Source organism: Tursiops truncatus, chromosome 1 (genome assembly GCF_011762595.2).
Source record: "Tursiops truncatus isolate mTurTru1 chromosome 1, mTurTru1.mat.Y, whole genome shotgun sequence".
NCBI lineage: Eukaryota > Metazoa > Chordata > Mammalia > Artiodactyla > Delphinidae > Tursiops > Tursiops truncatus.
The window spans coordinates 144722611-144747986 of record NC_047034.1 but is presented as its reverse complement, the minus strand read 5'-3'; the positions used below and the strand labels follow the sequence as shown (position 1 = coordinate 144747986).

The following is a 25376-nucleotide window of genomic DNA, read 5'->3' as shown; positions in this document are numbered from 1 at the left end:
ACCCAAAACAATTAAGAAAATGGTAATAGGAACATACATATCAATAATTACCTTAAATGTAAATGGATTAAAGCTCTAACCAAAAGACATAGACTGGCTGAATGGATATAAAAACAAGACTCGTATATATGCTGTCTACAAGAGACCCACTTCAGACCTAGGGACACATACAGCCTGAAAGCGAGGGGTTGGAAAAAGATATTCCATGCAAATGGAAATCAAAAGAAAGCTGGAGTAGCAATTCTCATATCAGACAAAATAGACTTTAACATAAAGACTATTACAAGAGACAAAGAAGGACACTACATAATGATCAAGGGATCAATCCAAGAAGAAGATATAACAATTGTAAATAATTATGCACCCAACACAGGAGCACCTCAATACGTAAGGCAAACGTTAACAGTCATAAAAGGGGAAATTGACAGTAGCACAATAATAGTAGGGGAATTTAACACCCCACTTTCACCAATGGACAGATAATGCAAAATGAAAATAAATAAGGAAACACAAGCTTTAAATGACACATTAAACAAGATGGACTTAATTGATATTTATAGGACATTCCATCCAAAAACAACAGAATACACTTTCTTCTCAAGTGCTCATGGAACATTCTCCAGGATAGATCATACTTTGGGTCACAAATCAAGCCTTGGTAAATTTAAGAAAATTGAAATCATATAAGGTATCTTTTCCAACCACAATGCTATGAGACTAGATATCAATTACAGCAAAAAAAACTGTAAAAAATACAAACACAAGGAGGCTAAATAATATGCTACTAAACAACCAAGAGATCATTGAAGAAATCAAAGAGGAAACCAAAACATACCTAGAAACAAATGACAATGAAAACACGATGACCCAACACCTATGGGATGCAGCAAAAGCAGTTCCAAGAGGGAAGTTTATAGCAATATAATCCCACCTTAAGAAACAAGAAAAATCTCAAAAAAACAACCTAACCTTATACCTAAAGCAATTAGAGAAAAAAAAAACAAAAAAACCCCACAAAGTTAGAAGAAGGAAAGACATCATAAAGATCAAATCAGAAATAAATGAAAAAGAAATGAAGGAAACAATAGCAAAGATAAATAAAACTAAAAGCTGGTTCTCTGAGAAGACAAAAAAAATCATAAACCATTAGCCAGACTCAGCAGGAAAAAAAGGGAGAAGACTCAAAACAACAGAAATAGAAATGAAAAAGGAGAAGTAACAACTGACACTGCAGAAACACAAAGGATCATGAGAGATTACTACAAGCAACTCTATTCCATAAAATGGACAACCTGGAAGTAATGGACCAATTCTTAGAAAAGCACAACCTTCCGAGATTGAACCAGAAAGAAATAGAAAATATAAACAGACCAATCACAAGCACTGAAATTTAACTGTGATTAAAAATCTTCCAATAGGGGCTTCCCTGGTGGCGCAGTGGTTGAGAGTCTGCCTGCCGATGCAGGGGACACGGGTTCATGTCCCAGTCCGGGAAGATCCCACATGTCGTGGAGTGGCTAGGCCTGTGAGCCATGGCTGCTGAGCCTGTGCGTCTGGAGCCTGTGCTCCACAACGGGAGAGGCCCGCGTACCGCAAAAAAAAATAAAAAATCTTCCAACAAACAAAAGCCCAGGACTAGATAGCTTCATAGGCAAATTCTATCAAACATTTAGAGAAGAGCTAACACCTATCCTTCTTCTAAAATATAGCAGAGAGAGGAACACTCCCGAACTCATTCCACGAGGCCACCATCGCTCTGATACTAAAACCAGATGAAGATGTCACAAAAAAAGAAAATTACAGGCCAATATCACTGATGAACATAGATGCAAAAATTCTCAAAAAACTGCTAGCAAACAGAATCCAACAGCACATTAAAAGGATCATACACCATGATCAAGTGGGGTTTATCCCAGGAATGCAAGGATTCTTCAATATATGCAAATCAATCAATGTGATAAACCATATTAACAAATTGAAGGAGAAAAACCATATGAGCATCTCAATAGATGCAGAAAAAGCTTTTGACAAAACTCAACACCCATTTATGATAAAAACTGTCCATAAAGTAGGCATAGAGGGAACCTACCTCAACATAATAAAGGCCATATATGACAAACCCACAGGCAACATCATTCTCAATGGTGAAAACTGAAACCATTTCCTTTAAGATCAGGAACAAGACAAGGTTGCCCACTCTCACCATGATTATTCAACATAGTTTCGGAAGTTTTAGCCACAGCAATTAGAGAAGAAAAAGAAAAAAAGGAATCCAAATCAGAAAAGAAGAAGTAAAGCTGTCACTGTTTGCAGATGACATGATACTATACATAGAGAATCCTGAAGGTGCTACCAGAAAACTACTAGAGCTAATCAGTGCATTTGGTAATGTAGAAGGATACAAAATTAATGCACAGAAATCTCTTGCATTCCTATAGACCAATGATGAAAAATCTGAAAGAGAAATTAAGGAAACACTCCCATTTACCATTACAACAAAAAGAATAAAATACCTAGGAATCAACCTACCTAAAGAGAAAAAAGACCTGTATATGGAAAACTATAAGACACTGATGAAAGAAATTAAAGATGATACAAACAGATGGAGAGATATAGCATGTTCTTGGATTGGAAGAATCAACATTGGTAAAATGAGTCTACTACCCAAAGCAATCTACAGATTCAGTGCAATCCCTATCAAACGACCACTGGCATTTTTCACAGAACTAGAACAAACAATTTCACAATTTGTATGGAAACACAAAAGACCCCGAATAGCCAAAGCAATCTTGAGAAAGAAAAAAGGAGCTGGAGGAATCAGGTTCCTGGACTTCAGACTGTATTACAAAGCTGCAGTAATGAAGGCAATATGGTACTGGCAAAAAACAGAAATATGGATCAATGGAACAGGATAGAAAGCCCAGAGATAAACCCACGCACATATGGTCACCTTATTTTTGATAAAGGAGGCAAGAATATACAAAGGAGAAAAGACAGCCTCTTCAATAAGTGGTGCTGGGAAAATTGGACGGCTACATGTAAAAGAATGAAATTAGAACACTCCCTAACACCATACACAAAAATAAACTCAAAATGGTTAAAGACCTAAATGTAAGGCCAGACACTATCAAACTCTTAGAGGAAAACATAGGCAGAACACTCTATGATATAAATCACAGCAAGATCCTTTTTGACCCACCTCCTAGAGAAATGGAAATAAAAACAAAAACAAACAAGTGGGACTTAATGAAACTTAAAAGCTTTTGCACAGTAAAGGAAACCATAAACAAGATGAAAAGACAACCCTCAGAATGGGAGAAAATATTTGCAAACAAAGCAACTGACAAAGGATTAATCTCCAAAATTTACAAGCAGCTCATGCAGCTCAATAACAAGAAAACAAACAACCCAATCCAAAAATGGGCAGAAGACCTAAATAGACATTTCTCCAAAGAAGATATACAGACTGCCAACAAACACATGAAAGAATGCTCAACATCATTAATCATTAGAGAAATGCAAATCAAAACTACAATGAGATATCATCTCACACCAGTCAGAATGGCCATCATCAAAAAATCTAGAAACAGTAAATGCTGGAGAGGGTGTGGAGAAAAGGGAACACTCTTGCACTGCTGGTGGGAATGTGAATTGGTACAGCCACTATGGAGAACAGTAAGGAGGTTCCTTAAAAATCTACAAAGAGAACTACCATATGACCCAGCAATCCCACTACTGGGTATATACCCTGAGAAAACCATAATTCAAAAAGAGTCATGTACCAAAATATTCATTGCAGCTCTATTTACAATAGCCAGGAGATGGAAACAACCTAAGTGTCCATCATCGGATGAATGGATAAAGAAGATGTGGCACATATATACAATGGAATATTACTCAGCCATAAAAAGAAACGAAATTGAGCTATTTTTAATGAGGTGGATGGACCTAGAGTCTGTCATACAGAATGAAGTAAGTCAGAAAGAGAAAGACAAATACCATATGCTGACACATATATATGGAATTTAAGAAAAAAAAATGTCATGAAGTACCTGGGGGTAAGACAGGAATAAAGACACAGACCTACTAGAGAATGAACTTGAGGATATGGGGAGGGGGAAGGGTAAGCTGTGACAAAGGGACAGAGTGGCATGGACATATATACACTACCAAACGTAAAATAGATAGCTAGTGGGAAGCAGCCGCATAGCACAGGGAGATCAGTTCGGTGCTTTGTGACCACCTAGAGGGGTGGGATAGGGAGGGTGGGAGACGCAAGAGGGAGGGGATATGGGGATATATGTATACATATAGCTGATTCACTTTGTTATACAGCAGAAAGTAACACAACATTGTAAAGTAATTATACTCCAATAAAGACGTAAAAAAAAAACCCAGAAAAAAACAAAACAAAACTGACCAGGAATCAGCTGGATTTCAGAGATGGGGAAGAAAGTGGAGGTGGTAGGGAGCCTGCGTGCTGGCCTGGTGCCTGAGTGGACATTTGTGCTGCAGTGCACTTGGGGTTTCAGTGTCAGTGGTTGCCTGGGCCATTGTGATTTTCGTCTCTAGGCTCTCCTGTTTCCACACCCACAGGAAGAAGCAGGTATTAGCTACCCGCAGCCCCTGAGTGACTGGTCCTGAGCCCTGCAGCAGGTGGGGCAGGTAGAGCATGCAGAATGCTGGATCCCTTACCGGCCTCTCTCAGTGACCGGGCTCTCTAGGGGCTCACATTAGGGGAGCAGCCTGAGGGCTAGTTGAGTTCCCAGTGGTGCCCCTTTTGTGGTCAGCTGTGGGCCGGTTTAGCACAGGATACACTGCCCAGATGCCCACAGGAGGGAGGGCTGGGGAGCCTGCTGGGATGGTGAGTGAGGGAGAGTGCGTGTTGGGGAGCACTTGCTTCCCTGCATGGTCCCCAGATCTGTTCTGACTCAAGCCAGGTCCCCAGCAGGTGTCCTGCTGTCGAAGTCCTGCTTCTACTGGCTCCTTCAGGCAGCCCCTCCCACCGCCACAGGAACCCCACTCTTCTCAGAAATCTGTTTGAAGAGCTCCTAGAATCACAGATGGCCCAAGTGAGTCCTGGGCCTTTCTGCTCAGATGAGTGAACTGAGGCTGCCAGAGGGGAGGGAAGAGGCCACATCAGGCCGTGGCACAGCTGCAGCGTGAGCCCAGACGTCTCCGTCCAGCTGCAGGTGTGGTCTTATAGAGGCTGTCCCAGAGGTCCCGCGTTTCTGAGGCCCTCCCATACGCCTCTGCCGTGCTGAGGGCCGAAGGGGAGGGAAGACAGGTGCAGACACACACAAACCCTTGAAGTATTTGGGGTTGAACAGTGGGGGGTGGGTGAGGCAGACCTCTAGCAGTGGACACGCCCTGTTATGAATCAGGATGTCCACACAGGCCCTTCTGTGTTAGACAGGCTGCTCGGCTTGATCCAACTCCGCCTGACGCAGGCAGGCAGCGTGTGGGTAGCGGGGCAGGGAAGGGAGGGGAGAGAGAGGACAGCGCCAGGGAGCACAACGCCCACGAGCACGACGCCCACCAGCCACCTCAAGGGGAATTCGTTCAGCCCAAATTGCAAGCAGTGTGAGCAAGAAATACGTTTGTCCTTGTAGCACCGGAGCAAGAGCTGATAAATAAAGGAGGCAAATGCAGTATCTTTGTCTCAAGGTGGACAGCACTGTCATCAGGAGAGACAGTCATGGAGAAAGGAAGACAGAGTGAGGGAGAAGAAGCAGGAGAGGAACAGGGAGAGAGACGCTGAGCAAGTCCTGTACCTGTACCTGCGTGTCTGGACTTCCCAGAGCCCCAGAAGGAGCATCAAGGTCATGGTCCATATGGTGGTGATAAAATTGGTATTAATTGTCACCGTCATAACGATGCCAATCGTTGTGGCTGCCATTTTGAGTTCCAGCTAGGTGGTACTAATCTTTGCAACTATTCTACAAGGTAGGTCTTTTCAATTCATCACATAATTACTGTTATCACTGCCCATTCATAGAAGAGGGACTTGAGCCCTTGAGAAGGTCCCCTCCGAAGCCAGGCAGTCTGGAGGGGGTTGGGCTGGGATTTAGAGCCAGGGCTGTGGGATGCCAGAGCCGCCTTCTCCCCACTGGGCCACGTGGCCCTCACTGACTTGGCCTTGGCTCTGAGGGGTGGGCCCAAGCCTGGGCTGGACACTGGGAGCTGGCTTCAGTTCTGGGCTCTCAGCATGGCCTCCTGGGGCATGAAGGAGCCACAGAAGTTATCCTGGTTTTGGCAGTGGTCCCTGCCCTTGTCCATGGGGACTGTCACAAAAGAAGCCTTGACCGGAAGCAGGGGACCTGTGTTGGATTCCAGCTCTGCTGAACACTGTGTGGCTTTCCCTGCTCATTCAGGGCCTCAACTTTTCCCTTTACGAAGTAGAGGTCAGAAGAGGGTCCAGCAGCCCTCCCAGCCCTTAAGGATCTGGCAAACAATCCCTTCCCCACTCCGGTCCAAACCTGCTCCGAAGGCAAAGAAGCAGATCTTGTCTTCGTTCTCCTGCAGAAGAGTCATGACCCTCTTCCCCATCCGCTCATTCCTCTTGTAGATGAGCTCCTGGCGGAAGTAGCTGTCGATCTCCTGGGCCGTGACCTGCTCGTGCGGCGGAAGGGTGGTGTTGATAAAGTTGGGTAGCTGTAAAGGCAAGACAGAGACTGCTGCCTTCAGTTCTTCCTGGAGCAGAGTGGCTTTCAATAAACACACACAGCCCAGCGTGGGGCTGGGTAACTTACCTTTATTCAGGTAATTGATGCTTTTCATCAGTTCCCAGATGCTTTGAGATGACTGTTGTTATCCCAGTTTCACAAATAAAGAAAGAAGAGCGAAAGATCCAGAGATAGGTGGAGAGCCACACAGCTAAGTAAATGGCAGAGCCAGGCTGGAGCCCTTGGACGCCACCCTCACACACGTATCACTCCCGCGTCTCTGCCTTGTTGAACCTCAGCTTCCGGACACAGAGGTCCTGGGAGGCTCTCACTGTAGCACTGACCCTGTCACTGGCACATACAGGGAATCTGGTTCAGCAAGCAGGTGTGGAGGGTCTGCCTGGTGTAGCGAAAAGGCTGACCTGGGCTTCAGGCCCTGTTCTGATGCTGTGTGACTTTGGCCAAATTACTTAACTTTTCTGAGCCCAGGTTTCCTCATTTATAAGTTGGGGCTGATGGTATTGAGGGGGATTGCATGAGATGATGGGTGTTGTCGTGGACACCTTTCAGCCCACCCCACCCTACAGAGGTCAGAGGAGCGGTCATAACCTTTGATTCTCCCAGTGTATCAGCCCTGGTTGGCCACTTTCTGTTGCCACCACTATCTCTGCATCCCCAGCTCCACCGCTGCTCAGGACGTAACCCAAACCCTCCCTCCCTTCTTGAAAATTTCAACTCCAGGACCAAGGCTTCCTTGCATAACAATGGTTTGTTCAACAACCTGGCTTGGAGCTATCCATATTTCCCAGCTCTCGGCCCCATGTCCACACTCAGCCGCATGGCCTGGGGCCAGCATTTCTGACATGTCTTTGAACGAGGCAGAGAGCTCCCTGAGTACAGGGACAGCACCTCTGTCATTCCTGGGCCCCTGCTGCCTGGCACAAAGTAGGTGCCCAGCACAGGTTTCTGGAGCCTTGAACATAAAGATGTGCCGTCCCTCCTCACCACATCGCCTCTTCTTGTTCTTCTGTTCCCGACACATTGCCTCTCTAACCTGCTCCAGTGCTGTGGCCTTCAGCATGTGGGTGGGGTGGGAGAGGAAGCCATGGACCACGGAGGACCCTGAGGCCATGAGTAAGAATACCTGCTCTTTCCCCACAATCCACCGGTGTGATTCTAACCTCCAAGCCCTTGCTCACAAGGGGTGCCGCCTTCATCACTCTGTCTTCACCAACCCAGGCCCAAAGCACAGGACACAAGGCCTAGCTGACTTCTGAACTGGCCAGATGGCGAGTCCAGCATGAGGAGACTAATTTCCTGCAGGTTTTAACCCAGCCACATGGATTCTAGAGCCACTGACGAGTTGTCAGCCCTCCTTCTGAGGAGAATGGAGGCATCAATGGAGGCTGAACCCAGAGGGACTCTGGGGAGGCTGGGACATCTGCCTCTGCTATCTGTTGGCCAAGGACCAGGGCATTCCCTGAGTGAGAGGGGCTTCTCTGCCAGAAATGCCTGATACGCTGTTCTGGGAGGAGCAAGACATTGATATGACTGGTATGCCCTAAACTTGAGCAGTGCACAACCTAGATAGCTGTATGCAGCAGCTCTGCCAGTGCCCAATCAGGGCCAGCACAGAGTTGGTGCTTGGGGACTGTTTGGCAAATGGATATATAGAGGAAGGAATAGAGTTCTTACTCCCTCCCCTAACCATGGAGGGGATGCTTGGCAGCCCTGATAAAACAGGCCACACGTGGACTTGACGCCACCATAGGAAACACTGCAGGCTTCTGAGTGGGGGAGGAGCACAAGAGAGGCTGTGACTCAGAAGGGTTATATCTGGAAACCTGGCCCTCGCAGGCTTCTCTCCGTTCCTTGGGTGTGGAAGGAACGTGGGACGATGCTGCACTGACAGATAAACATTTGTTCAATGAGTGGACGCACTGATGAATGGGTGGCCCGCAGGCAGCAGCTCTGGAGGTTGTGAATGTGAGTCCTGAACAGCTGGGTCAGCTCGGGTTGGAATCCTCCTTTTGCCACTTACCAGCTGGGTGGCCTCTAACTCACAGGTTACTTGGCCCCTCTGAGACTCAGTTTCCCAATTGGTCATATAGGGGCTATATATATTGTTATAGGAATTAAACAAGGTCAGTTTTGGAAAGCGCTTAGCACAGCACGTGGCACAAAGGAAGTCTTGATGAAACGTCAGCTTTGTACAACGAGCCTGGAGGATGGGGCTGGCTGCGTCATCTTTCCCCTCTGACGGCAGGGGCTACAGTGAAGGTTGGCCTTGGACAGGGGATAGAGATGGAGATGACAGAGAGGCGGCCTTCAGAACCATCAGAGAGCCTGAAGGCAGCATTCTGCTTCCCTTCCCCTCTTCCGAGGGTCCAGGCAGAGGTCTTCTCCCTGGGATGTGTCCAGCCCGCCCTCCTCAGTCCCCTGACCATGAGTGTGCATTTGTGGGTGATGAATCTCCATTCAATATGTAGGGAGCTTGAAAAAAAAAACAAGAACTAGAAAGTTCCATGTCAAAGCCACAAAGAAGCTGGGCTAGCCACTGGGTTCCGTGGGCTGCCCTGCAGCTGGCTGACATTCTCTGCATGTTTCATGCTGATGGGTCCTGGCTCCATGCCAAGGACGAGGCCTGGCTGGATGGAAGCAAATTAATGATGTGATTAGACTTGTTGGGAGTCTTAAATCTCTTGCAACAAGTTCAAGTGCAGGATGTACGATAACATTTTAAAGAGGATACGTTAAGTCCCCAGGACCCTAAAGTGATAGGTCCAAGATGGAGTGATGAGAAGATGGGCCAGGCAGAGCTGGAGTGGGGCCGTGAGGCTCCCCTGACCCCCGACTAGGACTGGGTCAGGTCTAGTGGTCAAGGGCTCAGGTCTGCTGATGTCACAACCTCAATGTCCTCACCCCTTCTCTTTATCCTGTCCATCCAACAGACACCTTCTGAGAACTTCCATGGGTCCAGCCCTGTGTCCAGCTAGGAGGCCCACAGATAACCCAGGGTCTGCTGCCCTGGACGAGGCTCACACCAGTGGGGATCAGGACACTGGGGCACACATGTTTTAGAGGGCAGTGAGGGATGTGGGAGCCTGGAGGAGGCTGCTAATAGGGTGACAACGTGTCTCGGCTTGTTGAAGACAATCCAGGTTCATGGCTATGGTAGATTGCTGCATGGCTATTCATTATTCTGACTCAATTACATTTGACCTTTTACTCTCAATAGTGTCTGAGTGTGGACAATAAATATATGCATTTCTATTCTCCACCTAACACAGGCTGGGGGCTCAGAGGAGTCTTCCCAGGGGAGGGGCCTTTGGATCACCCTGCTGATTTGGGGGCACCGACAGTGCTAGTGACCGGAGAGCTGCAGGAGGCCAGGGCCTCAGCCATTTCTGAAGGTGTGATGGAGGGGGGGTGAGGTGAAGCCGACCAAGGGTGGGGTGTGCCTGGCCCCTGTCCGCCAGTATGATCATCCTGCGCCCTGCATCTGTCCAGCCCCGGCCTCCAGAGGCCGCTCCAGCAGCCTCGGCACTGCAGCCAGAGGCATCTTTCTGACCACGTCCCTGTCTGGCTTAAACACCCCAGGGTTTCGGCCCCTCAGTGAACATTCTCACCCCCATATGGTCTGCCGTCTGCTTTGCAGATCATTCCTCAGGACCTCCCACTTTCCTGTGCCCCTGCCACGCAGCTCGCTCTGCCTGCCAGCCCCTGGCTTTGTCCACACCTGGCCAGACTCTACTCTCAAGCCTGGTCCAATACCACCTTCACCTGAAGCCCTCCCCGGCTGCAGGCGGTGACTGCCCCCTCCAGCCCCTGTGACATCAAGACCTCCAGCCGCAGACCCCTTCTCTGTTAGCACGCGGGCACTGGATTTAGCCTTGCTGCCCTGACACTAGGCTTGTCTGTGTCTGGGGGCGGGGCTGCCTAGTCCCTCCCTCGAGGGCTAGACTCTGCCTGTGCACCCCTGGGCTGCTATTCTAACCTGGGTGGGCCAATCTACCCGTGCCCTCTGCTCTACTTCAAGTACAGGCACTGCCGGAAGACCCCCGACGTAGATCACCTGTCAGAGACACGCCAGTGGTTCTGGACACCGCGCAAAGAAAATCTGAACTTGTCATCCCCCGGGGTCACCCCCTTCTTCCCTCTCGCAGTTTAGTGTCCTACTCTCTGTGGCCAGGGCCCTGTCCGGCACACCACTCTCCCCAGCCTGGCCATTTCATGGCCAAGCCATCCTGAGTGGTGACCGGGTACCCCTCAGGCACACAGCTCCCTGGCTGCTCAGGGCTCACCAGCCTCTGCCCAGCGGAGGATGCAGTGCTAGGCTCTGTCACAGGGTGGGTGGATGGCTGGTGAAACGCCTGTGAGCCTCGTGCTGCCAGGGTTCTCCTCCCTCTCTCCTCTACCAGAGAGAGTCAGGGCACCCAGAATCCCAGCCTGCTGTGCAGGGCCTCCGCACCCTTCCTCTCCCTCACTCTCTGCTCTGCACCGAGCACAGCACACGCCTGCATTTGCCCGTGCAGCATCGCTCACTGATACTCGCTCTGTGCCACGCCCTGCACTGGGCAGCACGACGAGAGTGGACAGCACACCCTTGCCCTCGAGGAGCTTGGGGTCTAGCGGTGTCCCTGGCTATGCCTCCAGCCCAAACTCTCAGCCCTCCTCCTGCTGTCTCTTGCCTCCGCTCGTCTGCGTGGTTTCCTCTGCTGGAATGTTCTTCTGCCTCCTGTCTGTGGCCAATTCAGGTTCTTCTCTGACCTCTCTTATTTCAGGAATCTTTCCTTCTCTCTCCAGCCCTTCCCCACCCCTACCCCAAGCCCACCTAAATTCCTGCTCCTGTCACAGGCTCCAAGGGCATCCTCTACTTCCCCTCGTAGCAAGGACCATGCTTCGGTGCAGTTGCTTGTTGAATCTCTCCTTTCTTCCTATGAGACCCTCAGCCCCATGAGGGCAGCTGTCTCTGGCGCCCCGCCATATCCCTTTCCATAGCACTGTACCTGGCATTTATACACTATTTCCTTCATTCATCCAATATCTACTGAGTCGTGCTCTGTGCCAGGCATTGCTCTAGCCAAGTATCAGTGAATAAAACAGACTCAAAACCCTGCCCTCAGGGAGTTTATGCTGTAATGGGAAAGGACAGACAATAAATAATGACTGATCAATGAATCAAGATATATAAGTGTGTGAGAAGATGATAGAGCCCATGAGGAAAAGTGGAGCTTCATAAAGGGGACAGGTTGGGGGGGAGGGGCGTCAGGTTGCAATTCTAGACCCGATCGGGGCCCGCCTCACTGAGACGATGATACTTGCATTATGTCTTGAAGGCAGAGACGGGGTAAGCCACGGTAATACCTGGGGAAAGGCCTTCCTGGCAGAGGGAACAGCCAGTGCAAAGGCGAAGTGTGTGGGTGGGCTCATGGGTCAGCAGGGAGGCCTGCGCAGCTGGAGTGGCATGTGGCGGGCAACGGGGGAGGCAGAGGACATGGGGTGGAGACTGGGGAAAGACCACGGGACCACGCAGGCCATCACAGAGACTCTGGCTTTATCCTGAGAAAAATCGGGAGCCTTTCAGTGTCCTGAGCGGGGAGGTGGCGTGTTCTGACTAATTCAGCTGCCTCTTGAATCAATGAATAATCAAGCATCAGAAACAGAAAGCACAGGGGGCCTAGAGGTGCCCGGGAGAACATCTAACCCCACCAAGGGTGTCAGGGCGGTTTCGCAGGTGAGATGACACTGGACCACGGCCCGAGTGGGAGGAAACTGGGAGGGAGGAACCTGAACAAAGGCAGAGCTGTGGGAAAGGGCAAGGTGCATGGGGGAAGCGCTACAAGTGGCAGAGGTCAGCAAAATGAGGTCTTTGTGGCAGGGGACCTGGGCTGTGATGAGGTCCATGGAGGGTAGGACATGGAGAGGGGGCCGTGACTACCTACGAAGTACCTTGGAATTTATCCCGAGGGCAACGGGAGGCCTGGTGGAGCCATGCTCAGCTCCTGGGCTCCCACTCACTGTCTGCCCAGCCTGGGGTAATCTTTCCTCTAGGACTAGAATCGAGGCAGAGAGCCCTGGACTGGACTCAAGCCCAAGCTCTGAGCACCTGTGAGCTTTCCCTTTCCTGGGCTTTAATCTCCCCAGATGCTGGACTAGACCTCAACGAGGCCTCCCTGTTCTTACAGGCAAAGCTTCCAGGGTCTAGGCCCCAGAGTCGCACACACCAGGCTCAAGCACTGCTCTTGACAACTTGATAACAACTAATAAGTGGTGTGGCCTTGGGCAAGTCTCCTCCCCTCCTTGAGCCTCAGTTTCCCCCATCTATAAAACGGGGGTGCCCAAGCTCCTGCTTACCGTGGCTGGAGAGAAGACTGCCTGCGCCTGGCACACAGTAGGTGTCTAATAAATGCCTTCCTATGGGCCTGGCCTTGGGAGCTGGTGTCCTGGAGCCTGCCCGGGCTGGGGGAGGGGAGCCTCACCTGGGATGTGTCGTGGTTGAAGATGACGGCGTTGAGGTCCCCACAGTTGTAGTGCTTGATGAGGTCCTCGGTGGTGTAGGGTGCCTGCAAGCTCCCGGCCCGCACACTCTCGTGCTGCAGCAGGGTCTGGTTCAGGGCAAACAGCACCTGCGCAGAGGGAGGAGAGGCGTCAGGACTGTGCTCAGGGACCCTGGCTGAGGCCCCTGACCCCTCCAGGACCGGCCCTCCTCCCGCTGGACTTTGGGGCAACAGGCCTGAAACGGGGTGTGTGAAAAGATGGGAGGGGCCTGACACCAGCTGGTACCACCCGAATGTTCCATGTCTCCCAGCCTTCACTCACTGGGCTCTCACCACGTGCAGCCTGCTCTCATCTCCAGCCCTTTGCCCTCACAGGTCCCCAGTACTGCTCTGGGCATCAGTGTCTTATCTAATAATGTGGCAAAGAGAACCTAGCTGTGTCCAGGTTTTGGAATGATGGGCGAGTTTTTCTTTTGACTCCTTTCTTCTCCAGTGCCTAGATGAGTTCTAGAAGGAGCACAGACTCATTTTGGAATCAAGAGCGCCCCCAAACAAAGCAAAACAAACAAATGAACAAAAAACCAGAAAGCCCATTAGATGTCAAGGCTCAACCCAAATGCCACGTCCTCCAGAAGCCATCCTCACACCAGGCAAAGGCCTTAGGAGCTGAGCCCCCAAGTCAGATCCGTGCTGCCAGTCAGCACGCGTTTCCTCCAGCCCCTCTGTGCTCTGGGCCACCGTGCCAGGCCCTGGGGACACAGCTGTGCCCAGCCAGACCTGCCAGGCGTCAGGATCACTTGGAGTGCTACACAAAAATCGCAGAGATTCCAGAACTGGAGTCTCTGAGGTGGAGCCCAGGATGTGTATTTTCAACAGGCTCCCTGGGAACTCTTTAGCGGTCCAATTGCTTCTGGCATTTGAGGACCGTGCCTCTCACGGAGCGTGCCCTGCCCAAGGCACAAGGCCCTGAGAGATGATCTAAAGTGTCCCATTTTAGATGGGGAAACTGAAGCCCAGGAGGGGAGGGGAAGTGGCCAATTCTGCACGGCTGGGACTAGAGCCAGCTTCACACAGCTGTGCATCCCAGACTCCTTTGGCCAACAAAAGGGAGGAGCTTGCCCAGTCAGTCGGTTGTTTAGCACAGATAGAGGGAAAAATGGTTGCAATTCTTGTGCAAAACGCCAGGAGGTGGTCTCGGGCCACCTGTCCTCGTTGTTTTCCCAGCTCCAGCCTCCCTGGCAGTCCTCAGGCCCTGTTCATCCTGTCTGCACACTGTCTTGGACAACACACCCCCAGCCTTAGTCCGCCTGCACCAGTTCAGGCCCAAGCCTCTCTCATTGGGTCCACTGCAACCCATGCTCCTCTCTGCAGACTCCCCGCCCCTTCCCACCTATCCCATATTCTTCTGCCACAGCTATCCTTTAAAAACACAAAGCTGATGGACTTTCTTTTTTTTGCTCAAAACTTTCATGGATGCCTCCTGCCCAGGGGATAAAAGTCTAGCTCTTCACTGGAGCCTGCAAGGCAGCGGCCTGGCCGCTGCTGTGGTCAGTGACCTCGTTTCCAGCCCCTGTGTCTCCAAATGCTAAACTACTCAGCAGTCTTCTGTCTCTGTGCTTTGTACATGCTGTTCCCTGTGCACGAGAAACCTCCCGCCTCCGCTTTCCACTTGCAAATCGAGACTTGGCCTTCCAGGGTCCGCTCAGATGTCTCCTCCATGAAGCTTCTCTGACCACCTGGGGGCTGGGTGAGGCCCCTCCCCAGAGCTCCCACTGTCTCCCTGTGTGGCAGAGTGATATAGTAATGGCCCCAGACCTTAACCCCTCCCTATATACATACCCTTGGCCATGGAACTCTGTAGCTCCTTCACATTCTGACTCTGGACTTGCTGCATTACAAATGGAGGCCAGCATTACAATCCTCCAGAGCCAAATGGGGGCAGCGTTACACACCTGCTGCTGTCTTTTACGCAACCACATTGCCTTGAGAGTAGCCCAGGCTGGCCTGCTGGAGGGAGGGCGAGAGGCGTGCACGGCAGAGCCCAGTTGCTTCCGTTCTCCCACCAAGGCTGTCCCAGTCCGGCAGACAGCCAGCCGGCTCCCAGACAAGCAAGTGAGCCCAGCTGAGCCCACTGAGCCTGCCTGCCTGCCTGCAGCTGGGCCCAGACATGTGAGGAAATGCTTCACAGCACAGTTGTGGTGAGAGACGAGCTACCCACCCTGCTTCCCTCCAGCAGGGCGTGAACAATAGATTGTAACTGCAGTCTAGCTACCTGTCTCCGCCCTTAGGCGATGAGCCGCTTGAAGACAGGAATTGCATCCTATTTATTTTTGCATTGGCAGAACTCAGCACTGTGCCTGGTAGAGGGTGTCACCCATCCTTCCTTTAGCGCTTTGACACCTGCTGTGGTCAATTCATAGTTCGACGTTGCTCAGTAAGCCCTTCAGACTAGCCCCTAGAACTCTGGCATTCTGTCTGCACTTGGGGCACGCTGCCACCACGTGGCAGAAGTTTCCTCCAAGTGGCATTAGCCACGTGGTTCCAGAGCACATAATCTGAACAAAAAAGCTCAGGCAATAGGTACACAAAGTCTGGCTTAAAATACTGTCTTGGGCGACGGGGCCAAGCTTGTGCTTGTGAGATCGCCTCCACCCATCCCCTTCTACTTTTGTTTCTGGTCGGGCAGGAGAGCTGGATTGTACTGAGCTCTGGCAGCCCAGCCTGCTTCCCATAATGAGCTGGCTGGAGATGAGGTCAGACCCCACCACCCCGACTCTGGGCCTTCTCCAGGCTTCCAGGTTCTAGCCACCACCCCTGAAATCCAATCTGCAGCCACCTGGTACAGGGTGTCGATGGCAGCAGGGTGGCTGGGGATGGATCGCAGCAGGCAGCGGCCTTGTTGCCGTGGACATTGCTAAGGCAAAAGGCACTTCCTCCTGCATAGCAGATGCCTGGGATGAAAGCGTCCAGGCGCGCTGGAGCGCGCTCCTCCTCTGGGGGCTGGGACACACAGACTTCCTGTGTCCACACCCTGTGCTGCACACACCTGCCCTGCTGCTTCTCAGCGCTGGCTCCACCTGGCCTGTGCTGAGGTCATCGGCTCGGGCGCCCAGAAGCCCCGGCTGGGGGGTGGGGAATGGCCCCCCGGACCCTCTTAGACACATGGAGTCACTTCTGCAGTCATGTGGCCCTCGTGGAGCTGGGAGGTGTTCTAGTGAATAAAGCACGTCTCAGCCTGCAGGGCGCTCAGAACAGTCCTGGCATGTAGTGAGTGTGGAATAGATGCTTGGAAGAAAAGAGTTAGACCTAAACCTTCTCTGTGGAGCTAGAAGGGCCCAGCAGTTTTTCAAACCTTTTGTAGCCATGGAGTCCTTTTCTGTTGTTATTTTTTCCAGAGGAAACTTACTTGGAAATCAAACTGTGCAGCAGATAGAAACGGGAATTGCCCTCATTGAGGTAAAGGAGGCAGGCCGTCTACCTGAAGTCCCCCGGCTCAATGCCACCCCCGCGACAGGCTCCCAGCGCTTCTCTGTGGGACCCCACAGGTGCCCTGGAGCCTCGTTTGAGAACCACTCATCTCTTCATATGCCCTCTTCACATGGAAGGGGAGAAAAGACAGGGGTCCGGAACAGGCAGGATGAAGCTTGCCCCAAGGCCACACGGCGAGCTGCGGGCAGAGCGGGCTCCCTGTTCCCGGACCCCCAGCCTAGGACCTTTGGCTGTGCTCTGGACCATGTCTGGGGCTGGATTTCCCGAGGTCCACTGGCACAGTCCACGTTCATCCCCCACACCTTGCCATTTTCTTTCAGGAGCCTTGTGAAATAGCCAGAAAACAGCTAGGGAGAATTTATTATTAACATGCTTAGAGGTAGAACACTGAGATCAGATTCTTCAAGAAGCACCTCTAGTGTGGCACAGCCGGGGTGTGGTGGAGCCTGGACTGAAACCCAGCCCGTCCCTCCAGACTCCCCTCAACCCCCATCACAGACCCCGGAGCTTCCCTTGGTTGTGGCACTTATCCCACTGAGATGTCCATTTCAGGTAATTCCCTGTTCCCTGCCTGTCTAGACTGAGAGATTGGTGAGGGCGGGTAGCCTGCCTCTCTGGTCACTGCTGAATAGCAGACATTCAAGAACTATGAGAGGGAAGGATGCTGACCCTGAATCCCATGACCTTCCCCCTCCACGTCCTGCCTCGTACCCATCCTCTGCAATTTGTGAAGCAGTCCTCATCCATTGATTATTAGGGTCACTATGTTTATCGAGCACTTACTATGCATCAGAAACTCTCTAAGCCCATATTAATTTATCTAACTTTACAGCAACTCTAAGGTAGGGCTAGTATTAGCTCCATTTCATAGATTGGGGTGGTGGGAGGGGGCAGTCGCAGCAAAGAGATATTAAGTAAACCACTGAAGGTGACAAGGCTGGAGAGGGGTGGATGTGCATTCAAACCTGGGCCATCCAGCCCTGGAACCTATCCTCCTAGTTCACCACTGCCCTCCTTGGGAGAGAGCCAGCAGGGAGGTGTCCCTATTCACAGATGGGAAAACAAAGAAGCAGAGGGGAAGGGGACCCAAGGCCACATGGTTTGTAAAGGACAGAGCTGGGCTATGAAATTACTTTTGTCCAGCTCCAACCAGGTTCCCGTGACCAGGACCTCAAAGTAATATGTGCTTCTTCATGTGCATTCTTGGTGCTTCCAACAGACATAGGGAAGTGACACTCATTCATTCATTCAACAAACATTTACTTTCTGTTGATTCTCTGCCGGCATCTGGGGTTGTTGGATTAATTGGACTTGGTTTCCATCCACACGGAGCACCTTTTAGAGGCAGATATGCCAACGGGCCTTTATAGTAGAGGATGGTTGGCAAGTGGGGCCTTCAAAGCCCAGTGCACGGGCGCGAATAAGTGCCTTGCTCTGATTCCTGTTTCCCTGACATTCACCCTGAATCCTCAAGCCTGGCCCTGCTCAGACTCCCAGGCTTCAATGCCTTCTGCTCCCGGCCACTTCAGAATAACAAACCCTCCTCGCCCGTAGCCTCGGTGGCCCACTCTAGGATAATGTTTATGATGAGGCTTTGACATGAAATAACAAACACGGGGTGAAGGCGAGAGCTACCTCACTTCCCCTGGACGGCCGTGTGTGGAGGCCCGGCCACCAAGAGCCCCTGAGCATCCTGGTGACAGCCCCCCTCACCGGTACTCGCAGGCCCGCAGCGTCTGCTGAGTGTAGGCCTGGAATTTAAACACATCTTCAAACACGGGCCTTGGATGGAGGGAGGCAGGCGCCAGGAGGGTGGGTACAGGTTTATTGTTCCAGATCCGTCTAGTAAACAGTCCTGGATGGGCTGGAAGGGTGAACACCGAGGCCTGTGTTCACTTGTCGGCCCAGCAGCGTCATCGTGAGGAGAAGGCCGGACCCGCTTAGTCAGGAAGGATGTTTGAGACAGGCCTGGCTCTCAGGCTGGGACTGTCACTTCTCACCCACCCCGAACTATGGGGAAGTCACAGCAAAGGCCCCAACCCACTCGGCGGTGCTTACCGAGCACCTGGCATGGGCCACGCACTGTTCTAGGTCAGGGGATTTAGTCAGGGACAAAGCAGACCCAGATCCCGCTCTCACTGAGCTTATCTGCTGGGGAGGAAACAGAGAATTAATGAAATAATTAGTAAAATGTTAATATTTAGTATGTGAAAGACACAACAGGAGTTCCACTGAACTGGAAGTTCAGACTGCCCTCTGTCACTTTGGGGCCCTCATGTCTCTAAACCAACAGGCAAAGCTGGGAGTTACTGGGCTGGTTGGGGGCCTGGTCCTGACGACCAAGGGGGAATTGGAGGTGAGGGAGAGCGTGTCTGCGGCGTACGATATCCCTTAGGGCCTCTCAGTATTACCAGGCCCTGTGGGTAACTAATGTCAGTGGGAAACTACAACGACCCAGTGTAGGCAGCCTAATGGCCCAGACCCTTCAGGAATGAAGGTTTGGGTCATCCCACCAGGTAAAGAACCACAACTAGCTGAGGAGCTTGCAGAAGGCAAAGGGAATAGGTAGTGATGGGGGTAATAGAAGAAGGTAGTTATAAATACCAGCTCCGACCACGTGACCAGTTACAGAAACAAGGACTCTCCTTGTCTGGAGTATTTCTTCCTTAATTTGTTAAGAATGTGTGTGTGTTTGTGTATAAAATCTTTGTTTTCTCCTGTCTCTTCTTTTCCTTTTCTTCTCTCCTATCAGGTAACATAAGACATACTGACTTTATATCATAGTGCTTAAGTATTGTTAACTCAAGTACTCTTAAGTATTGCATTTAAGTTATGGTACCTCAAGGAGAAAAGTAAATAAATACCGCCCAAAGACTTTGCATCCTCTTTTGGGGAAGGCACTAGCGCGTTTTGGTTGCAGGCAGACTTGTAATTGTTAGGCATAAGTGTGACCTTGTTATTATCTACTTGGAGATTAAGTGTGATTTAAGGAGATACAGTATGAACGCCAACTTGACAAGGGGTGGACTTGTGATGGTTAATTTTGCCGACCTGACTAGGCCGTGGTACCCAGATACTTGGTCAAACATTCTAGATGTTCTTGTGAAGATAGTTTTTAGATAAGATTCACATTTAAATCAGAAGACTTTGAGTCAAGCAGATTATGCTGTATAATAATTGGATGAGGTGGGTCTTATCCAATAAGGTGAAGCCCTTAATAGATAAGACCAACCTCCCTGATGAAGGGAATCTGCCAGCAGAGTGACTTTGGACTTGAACAGCAGCGTCAGCACTTCTTCCCTGGATTGCCAGCCTGCCAGCTCACCCTGTAGATTTTGGACTTGCCAGCCTCCACAATGCATGAGCCAATTCCTCAAAATAAATCAATCTGTACATATATATGTATACGTCTGTCTATCTATCTATCTACACAAGCTATTGGTTCTGTTTCTCTGGAGAACCCTAACAAATACAGTATGTTACAAAGAAAAAAAGAAGCAGAAAAGGAGGGCGGAGGTGATGAGACAAGGGGCAACAGCAGGTGCAAAGGCCCTGCGCATACGCAAAGAGGAGCAGAGGTCAGGGCGGCTGGAGCCGAGTAAATAAGGAGAGTGATAGGAGATGAGGTCAGAGCTCATTGGCATGCCAGGTTCCATGGGCCACAGTAGGGATGTTGAGAAACCATCCCACACCTTTCAGAGAAGGGATTGTTATTCCCACATGACATATGAAGAACCTGAGGTCTTGAGGATGGTGAAAGTACTTGCACAAGGTCTCACATTGAAGAACTGGAGCTGGAATTCAAACTCAGGTCCAGCTGACAGGTGCTGGGTTCTTTCTGCTGCCCCTGGGCCTGGCCCACCAAGCTGCCTCCACCCAGCCACTGGTAGGAAGAACAGACAAACAGACAAGTAGGGGCCAGTGTGTGAAGCCCAAATTCTGAGTGGTCAGCTGGGAAGGAGGAGGGGTGCTAGGGCCTCAGTCATGGGGCCTGCCTGGAGCTGACATATGAGGAGAGGAAAGAGGCCGCCTGGCCAAGGAACCCCACCTGGAACATGGCCTCCTGCGCTGTTTCTTCTCTTTGCCCTGCCTCATCGTTTGGCTCCAGGCTCGTGCCGAACTCATCCTCCCAGCCTCAGGACCACCTCCCTTGCTCCCCCTTCTGCCTGGAACCCTCTTCCACCCACCAGCTCCCACTCCCCTTTCTGCAGAGGTTCCCCTCTCAGGAGGACTTCCCTGGACCATGGGCCGGGCAGGTCCCCCAGAGCACTGTCACTTCCTGGACCGTTGCGCTCACCCTGCTTCATTGCTATCTAATGCTCGTTCTTCCTGCTTGATGGTGAACCCTCCAAGGGCAGGCAAATTCCCTTTCTTGGTCGTGGCTGTTTCTCCAGCAGAGGGCACAGTGCCTGATACTTACACAGTAGATGCTTGAGAAATACTTGTAGAATGAGGGAATGGATGGATGGGTGAAAAGCTGGACCACTTATCCCAGGACCCCATCCTGAGCAGCTCCCTGCTGGGACCCAATACCTCCAGGGCACAGAGGTGGCAGCTGAGCCCCCTGGACCCTGGGCCACATGTCTGTCATTCCCGAGGTGGGCTGGGGTGAACGGCAGCTCTGCTTCACAGGAAGGTTTCTCCAGCCTGGGGGAGATTTCCTCAAAGGTTAGAGCCTGCCAGGCTCTGGCTGAGGTTTATTTATTCATCCATTCTCCTTGTTCCATTGACAGCACCAAAGCAGTGCTGACGACTTCCCCGCTTCCTTCTCAGTATGTTGAGTCCCCCCGTCCCCGGCCCAGAATCCTGTCTCCGGACACTGCACCACTGAGTAGCAGGCCACCAAATAAACACAAGGTTTCCTGGAGCCGGGGACTGCCTCTGTGCTGGCAGGTAGGACCAGAGCTCCCATCTCCAACTGAATCTCCACCACAAAGCCCTGGGCAAGCCATTTTCCTTCCCTGGGTCTTGGTTTACCCACCTGCGAAAAGGACCAACTCACACATTCATTGAATAAATACTTATTGACCACGTCTGTACCAGATACTCTTCTACACCCTGAAGGGACAGCAGTAAACACAGCAAATAAAGATCCTTGTCCTAATGGAGCTTTCATTCCAGTAGGAGGAAGCTGACAATAAACAAAAATAACCGGTAAAATATGTTAGAAAGTGATGGCTGTTAAGGAGAAAATAAGGCAAGGGACATAGGAAGTGTCTGTGTGTGTGTTGGGGGTTGACATTTTATATAAGATGCCCGGGAAAGGCACAATGAGAAGTGACATTCGAGAAGAGATCTGAAGGAGATGCGGGAGGTGGTCATGTGAATATCTGAGAGAAGGAAGGATGTTCTGGGCAGAAGGAACAGCAAGTGCAAAGGCCCTGAGGCAGAAGCGAGCCTGATGGGTGTGAGGAGCAGGAAAGAGGCCAGTGTGGTTGGGGAGGAGTGAGCTAAGGGGAACTAGTCGATGAGATCTGTCTCAGGCAGAGACCCAGCAGCAAACAGCTGGTGCACTGCCAGTGCAGTGAGCTCCAATGAGGTAAGTTCAACTGAAAGGGTGACTGAAGCACACTGAATGATGGGAATATTCACAGAGGTGTGGACAGGGCACGGTGGAGCGTGGCAGTGGGAAGCTTTCCTGCCCCTAAGCCTTAAAGGGAAAGGGTGGGGGGGTCAGGGACCTGAACCCAGCCAGAGCCACGGCCGTCAGAGGGGACCACAGCTACCGCTCCACGGCCTGGACCATGGTGGCCAGCAGGGAGGAGGGCGTGGGTGGGGGGCAAGAAATATCCCAGCTTCCTTGCCCTCCTGCCTGTTCATCCCCTGCAGCTTTCCACTGAAATCAGGATAAGGGAGGCAAGGTGACGTTGTATCACTGCAGGGCTCAGAGCTGGAGGAACAGAGGGTCGGTCTGGAAAGGCAAGGGGGATTTCCAGGACGCAGTCAGAAAGGTAGGGCGGGGCTGGTGGGGAGCACGTCCCGTGGGGCCTGTGGGCCTCAAAGGCCTCTGGCTTCCCCCAGGGGGGATGGAAAGTCCCAGAGAGGTTGAGCAGAGGTGGCTGCAGTAGCTATGCTGACATGGAATCCGGGGAGAGAGGCGTGAAGCAAGGAGATGAGACTGAAGATGAGAAGGCAGCTGTCTTCCTCCTAAAGGGGAATCTCTGAGCGCGCTCCTCCTCCCCTCCCCTTACCCTGTCCCCAACCCCAGCCACAACCCAAGAACTTGGACTTGGCTTCTAGCGCAGATGCTGCCTGCTCCGTGGACGCCTACCAGTTGGACGTCGGCGATGCGGCCACATCCTCCAGCTGCCGTGCAGTGTGGGCTGGCTGGCCTTCCGTGCTTTCCTGGGCGGGCAGCGCAGGCTGACTCACCCTAGCTTTCTTTCCTTCTTTTCTCTGGATGCCTAGTTTCTCCACCCAAAGACCACCCTTAAAGATCCCAGCATTCCTCTTCTGTCCTTCAAGTCATGCCAGGAAAGGCTCATAAATCCGGAGCCACCCACAGGAGGAGATTAGCATTCTGCTGGGTAGGGAGGCTAACAGCCGGGCTGAGGCAGGGGCTGGGCTGGGGGTGGGGACAGGCCCAGAGGCTTGGGGTCTCCAGAAAGGGACTTTGTATGGGGTCTGCCCTGTTGGACGGCAAAAGGGTCCCTTGCTCTTCAGTTTTAGGCACAGGTAAGACCCAGGGAGGCTGGAGACCTAGATTCTGGTGCCGCGGGCTCTGACTCCAGACCAGTTGTGGGCCCACGTTCCGGTCACAGGTTCCCCCTCTGAGACACGAGGATGCGGGAGTACTTCTCAGCTCTGCTTGTCATGTTCTATGAGCCCAACATTTTGGGACGGTGACACTCCACCATGTCATAATTTAAACTGTCTACGGTTCTAGGCACTTGGCACATGGAAGCTCACTTATTCTTTTCTTTTTTTTTTTTGGCGGTACGCGGGCCTCTCACTGCTGTGGCCTCTCCCGTTGCGGAGCACAGGCTCCGGACGCGCAGGCTCAGCGGCCATGGCTCACGGGGCCAGCCGCCCCGCGGCACGTGGGATCTTCCCGGACTGGGGCACGAACCCGCGTCCCCTGCATCAGCAGGCAGATTCTCAACCACTGTGCCACCAGGGAAGCCCTCTCATTTATTCTTTATAACAGCCCTGTGAGGCCAACATTACTGACCCCATTTTACAGACAGGGAAACCAAGGCTCAGAGAAGTAGGTAACATCACATGCTCCCCCACTGTTAGGGCTACGTGGCCCCAGCCTTAGGGTGCCAAGCCCTCCCTGACCCTGGGGTCAGCTATCTGTCATGAATTTTTCTTTTGCTCCCCAATAATCACTTCTGATCTCCTAAGTTGAATATACACCGTGAATAGAGGAAAAAACCAAAATGTATCAGAAAGTCCCACAGAATCATCTAGGCTGGCCTATTTCCAGTTATAAAGCTTTGAGGAACTTCAAGGTGGTGGATGAGTGGAAGAGAGAAACAGGTAATTATAAAACCCAGGGGTAAGTTAATGATAAAAGGGAAAACCAGGGGTCTTTGGGGTCGCAGAGGGGGTTTGTGATGCAGCCTGGGAGTTGGTGAAGGAATCAGGCTTTAAGCCGGACTGTGCAGGATGAGTGGGGTTGAGAGAAAAGCGTGTTCAAGGCAGAAGGGCTCGGAAGTGCATGATGTGTTTAAGGGCGTGTCAGGAGTTAGGCCCAGAGGGGACCTGGTGGCGAAGGGCCTTCGGTCTCAGGGGGAGGGCTCCATGCTCCACCCAGCCCTTCTCTGCTGGATGTTCTGACAGTGGGCCGGTCACCTGTGGAGGCGGAAATAGCTGGGGAACCACAGATGAGCAGACTGAGACTCTCAGAGGGACAACGGTCTACTCGGCAGGCAATCAGTTGGCGGTGCCCATGGTTACCATTATCATCATCATTATTGTGAAGCGGCTGCATGCATTGGTTGGCAGGATGTAGTTTTTATTTTTCCTGCTGTCTCAGACCTGCCTGCTGACACAGCTGCCTAGACTTCAAAAGGCAAGTCTCCATTTTCATTTGCAAAATCAGTATGAAATTCCTAGAGGGCTTGTCTAATTCCTTCTGGTCTGACCACACAGCAATTACCAATTTGCAAGGAGTTGGGGGGGAGCCTCCCAAGCCCTAGCAGGGAGGGGACCTCTGTTCTGCCTGGGGCCTGGGCAGCAGCTAGGGACAACGGATTTGGGGTGGGCAGTTCCAGGTGGCCTGGGGTGGGAGGTCGGGGGCGCCGGCTCCGTGAGCACTCCGTGCCGATGAGTGAAATTGTTTCTCCGCTAAGTCACAGGCTACGAGTGCCTCGGAGGCCAACCACATAGAGCAGCAGAAGGGGCAGGGCTCTGACCCTGACTCAACTCTGGGTCCTGCTACATGCAGGCTGTGTGAGGTTCCCATTCTGGTGATGTGCTGCCGCGGGAACATGGGCTCCTCTCCAGGCCTCCGTTCACCCATCTGTCAAGTGGGGAGAATTGTACTTGTCCGCCCCGCCTAGGGAGCTAGCACTCTAAAAACCTTGGAAAACGTTCCTGTCCTTCCTCAGGGAATTTTAAGAAGCTTCTGTTCCCTAAGCGGCAGTGGGGCAGCTCTGAAGGGGGCAGGAGCCAGTGTATGGGGATTATTCCCATTCACCCCTCAGTGATGAATACGGATTTGTGCCAGGCCCAGTGCTGGGTGCTGGGGCCATGCAGCCACATCAGTACCACTTCT

General features: G+C 51.6%; 1 protein-coding gene across 2 annotated transcripts in view; it reads right to left on the bottom strand.

Moving 5' to 3' along the window:
- TRABD2B (TraB domain containing 2B) overlaps nt 1–25376 on the bottom strand; it is a 221414-nt gene that overhangs the window by 31766 nt on the left and 164272 nt on the right. For both annotated transcript variants that reach the window (XM_073790013.1, XM_033867014.2), the window contains exons 3-4: nt 13148–13294; nt 6480–6654 (exon numbers count right to left, since the gene is read on the bottom strand). In XM_073790013.1, coding sequence (XP_073646114.1) covers nt 6480–6654; nt 13148–13294 — 322 coding nt within the window. The remainder of the gene's footprint in view (nt 1–6479; nt 6655–13147; nt 13295–25376) is intronic.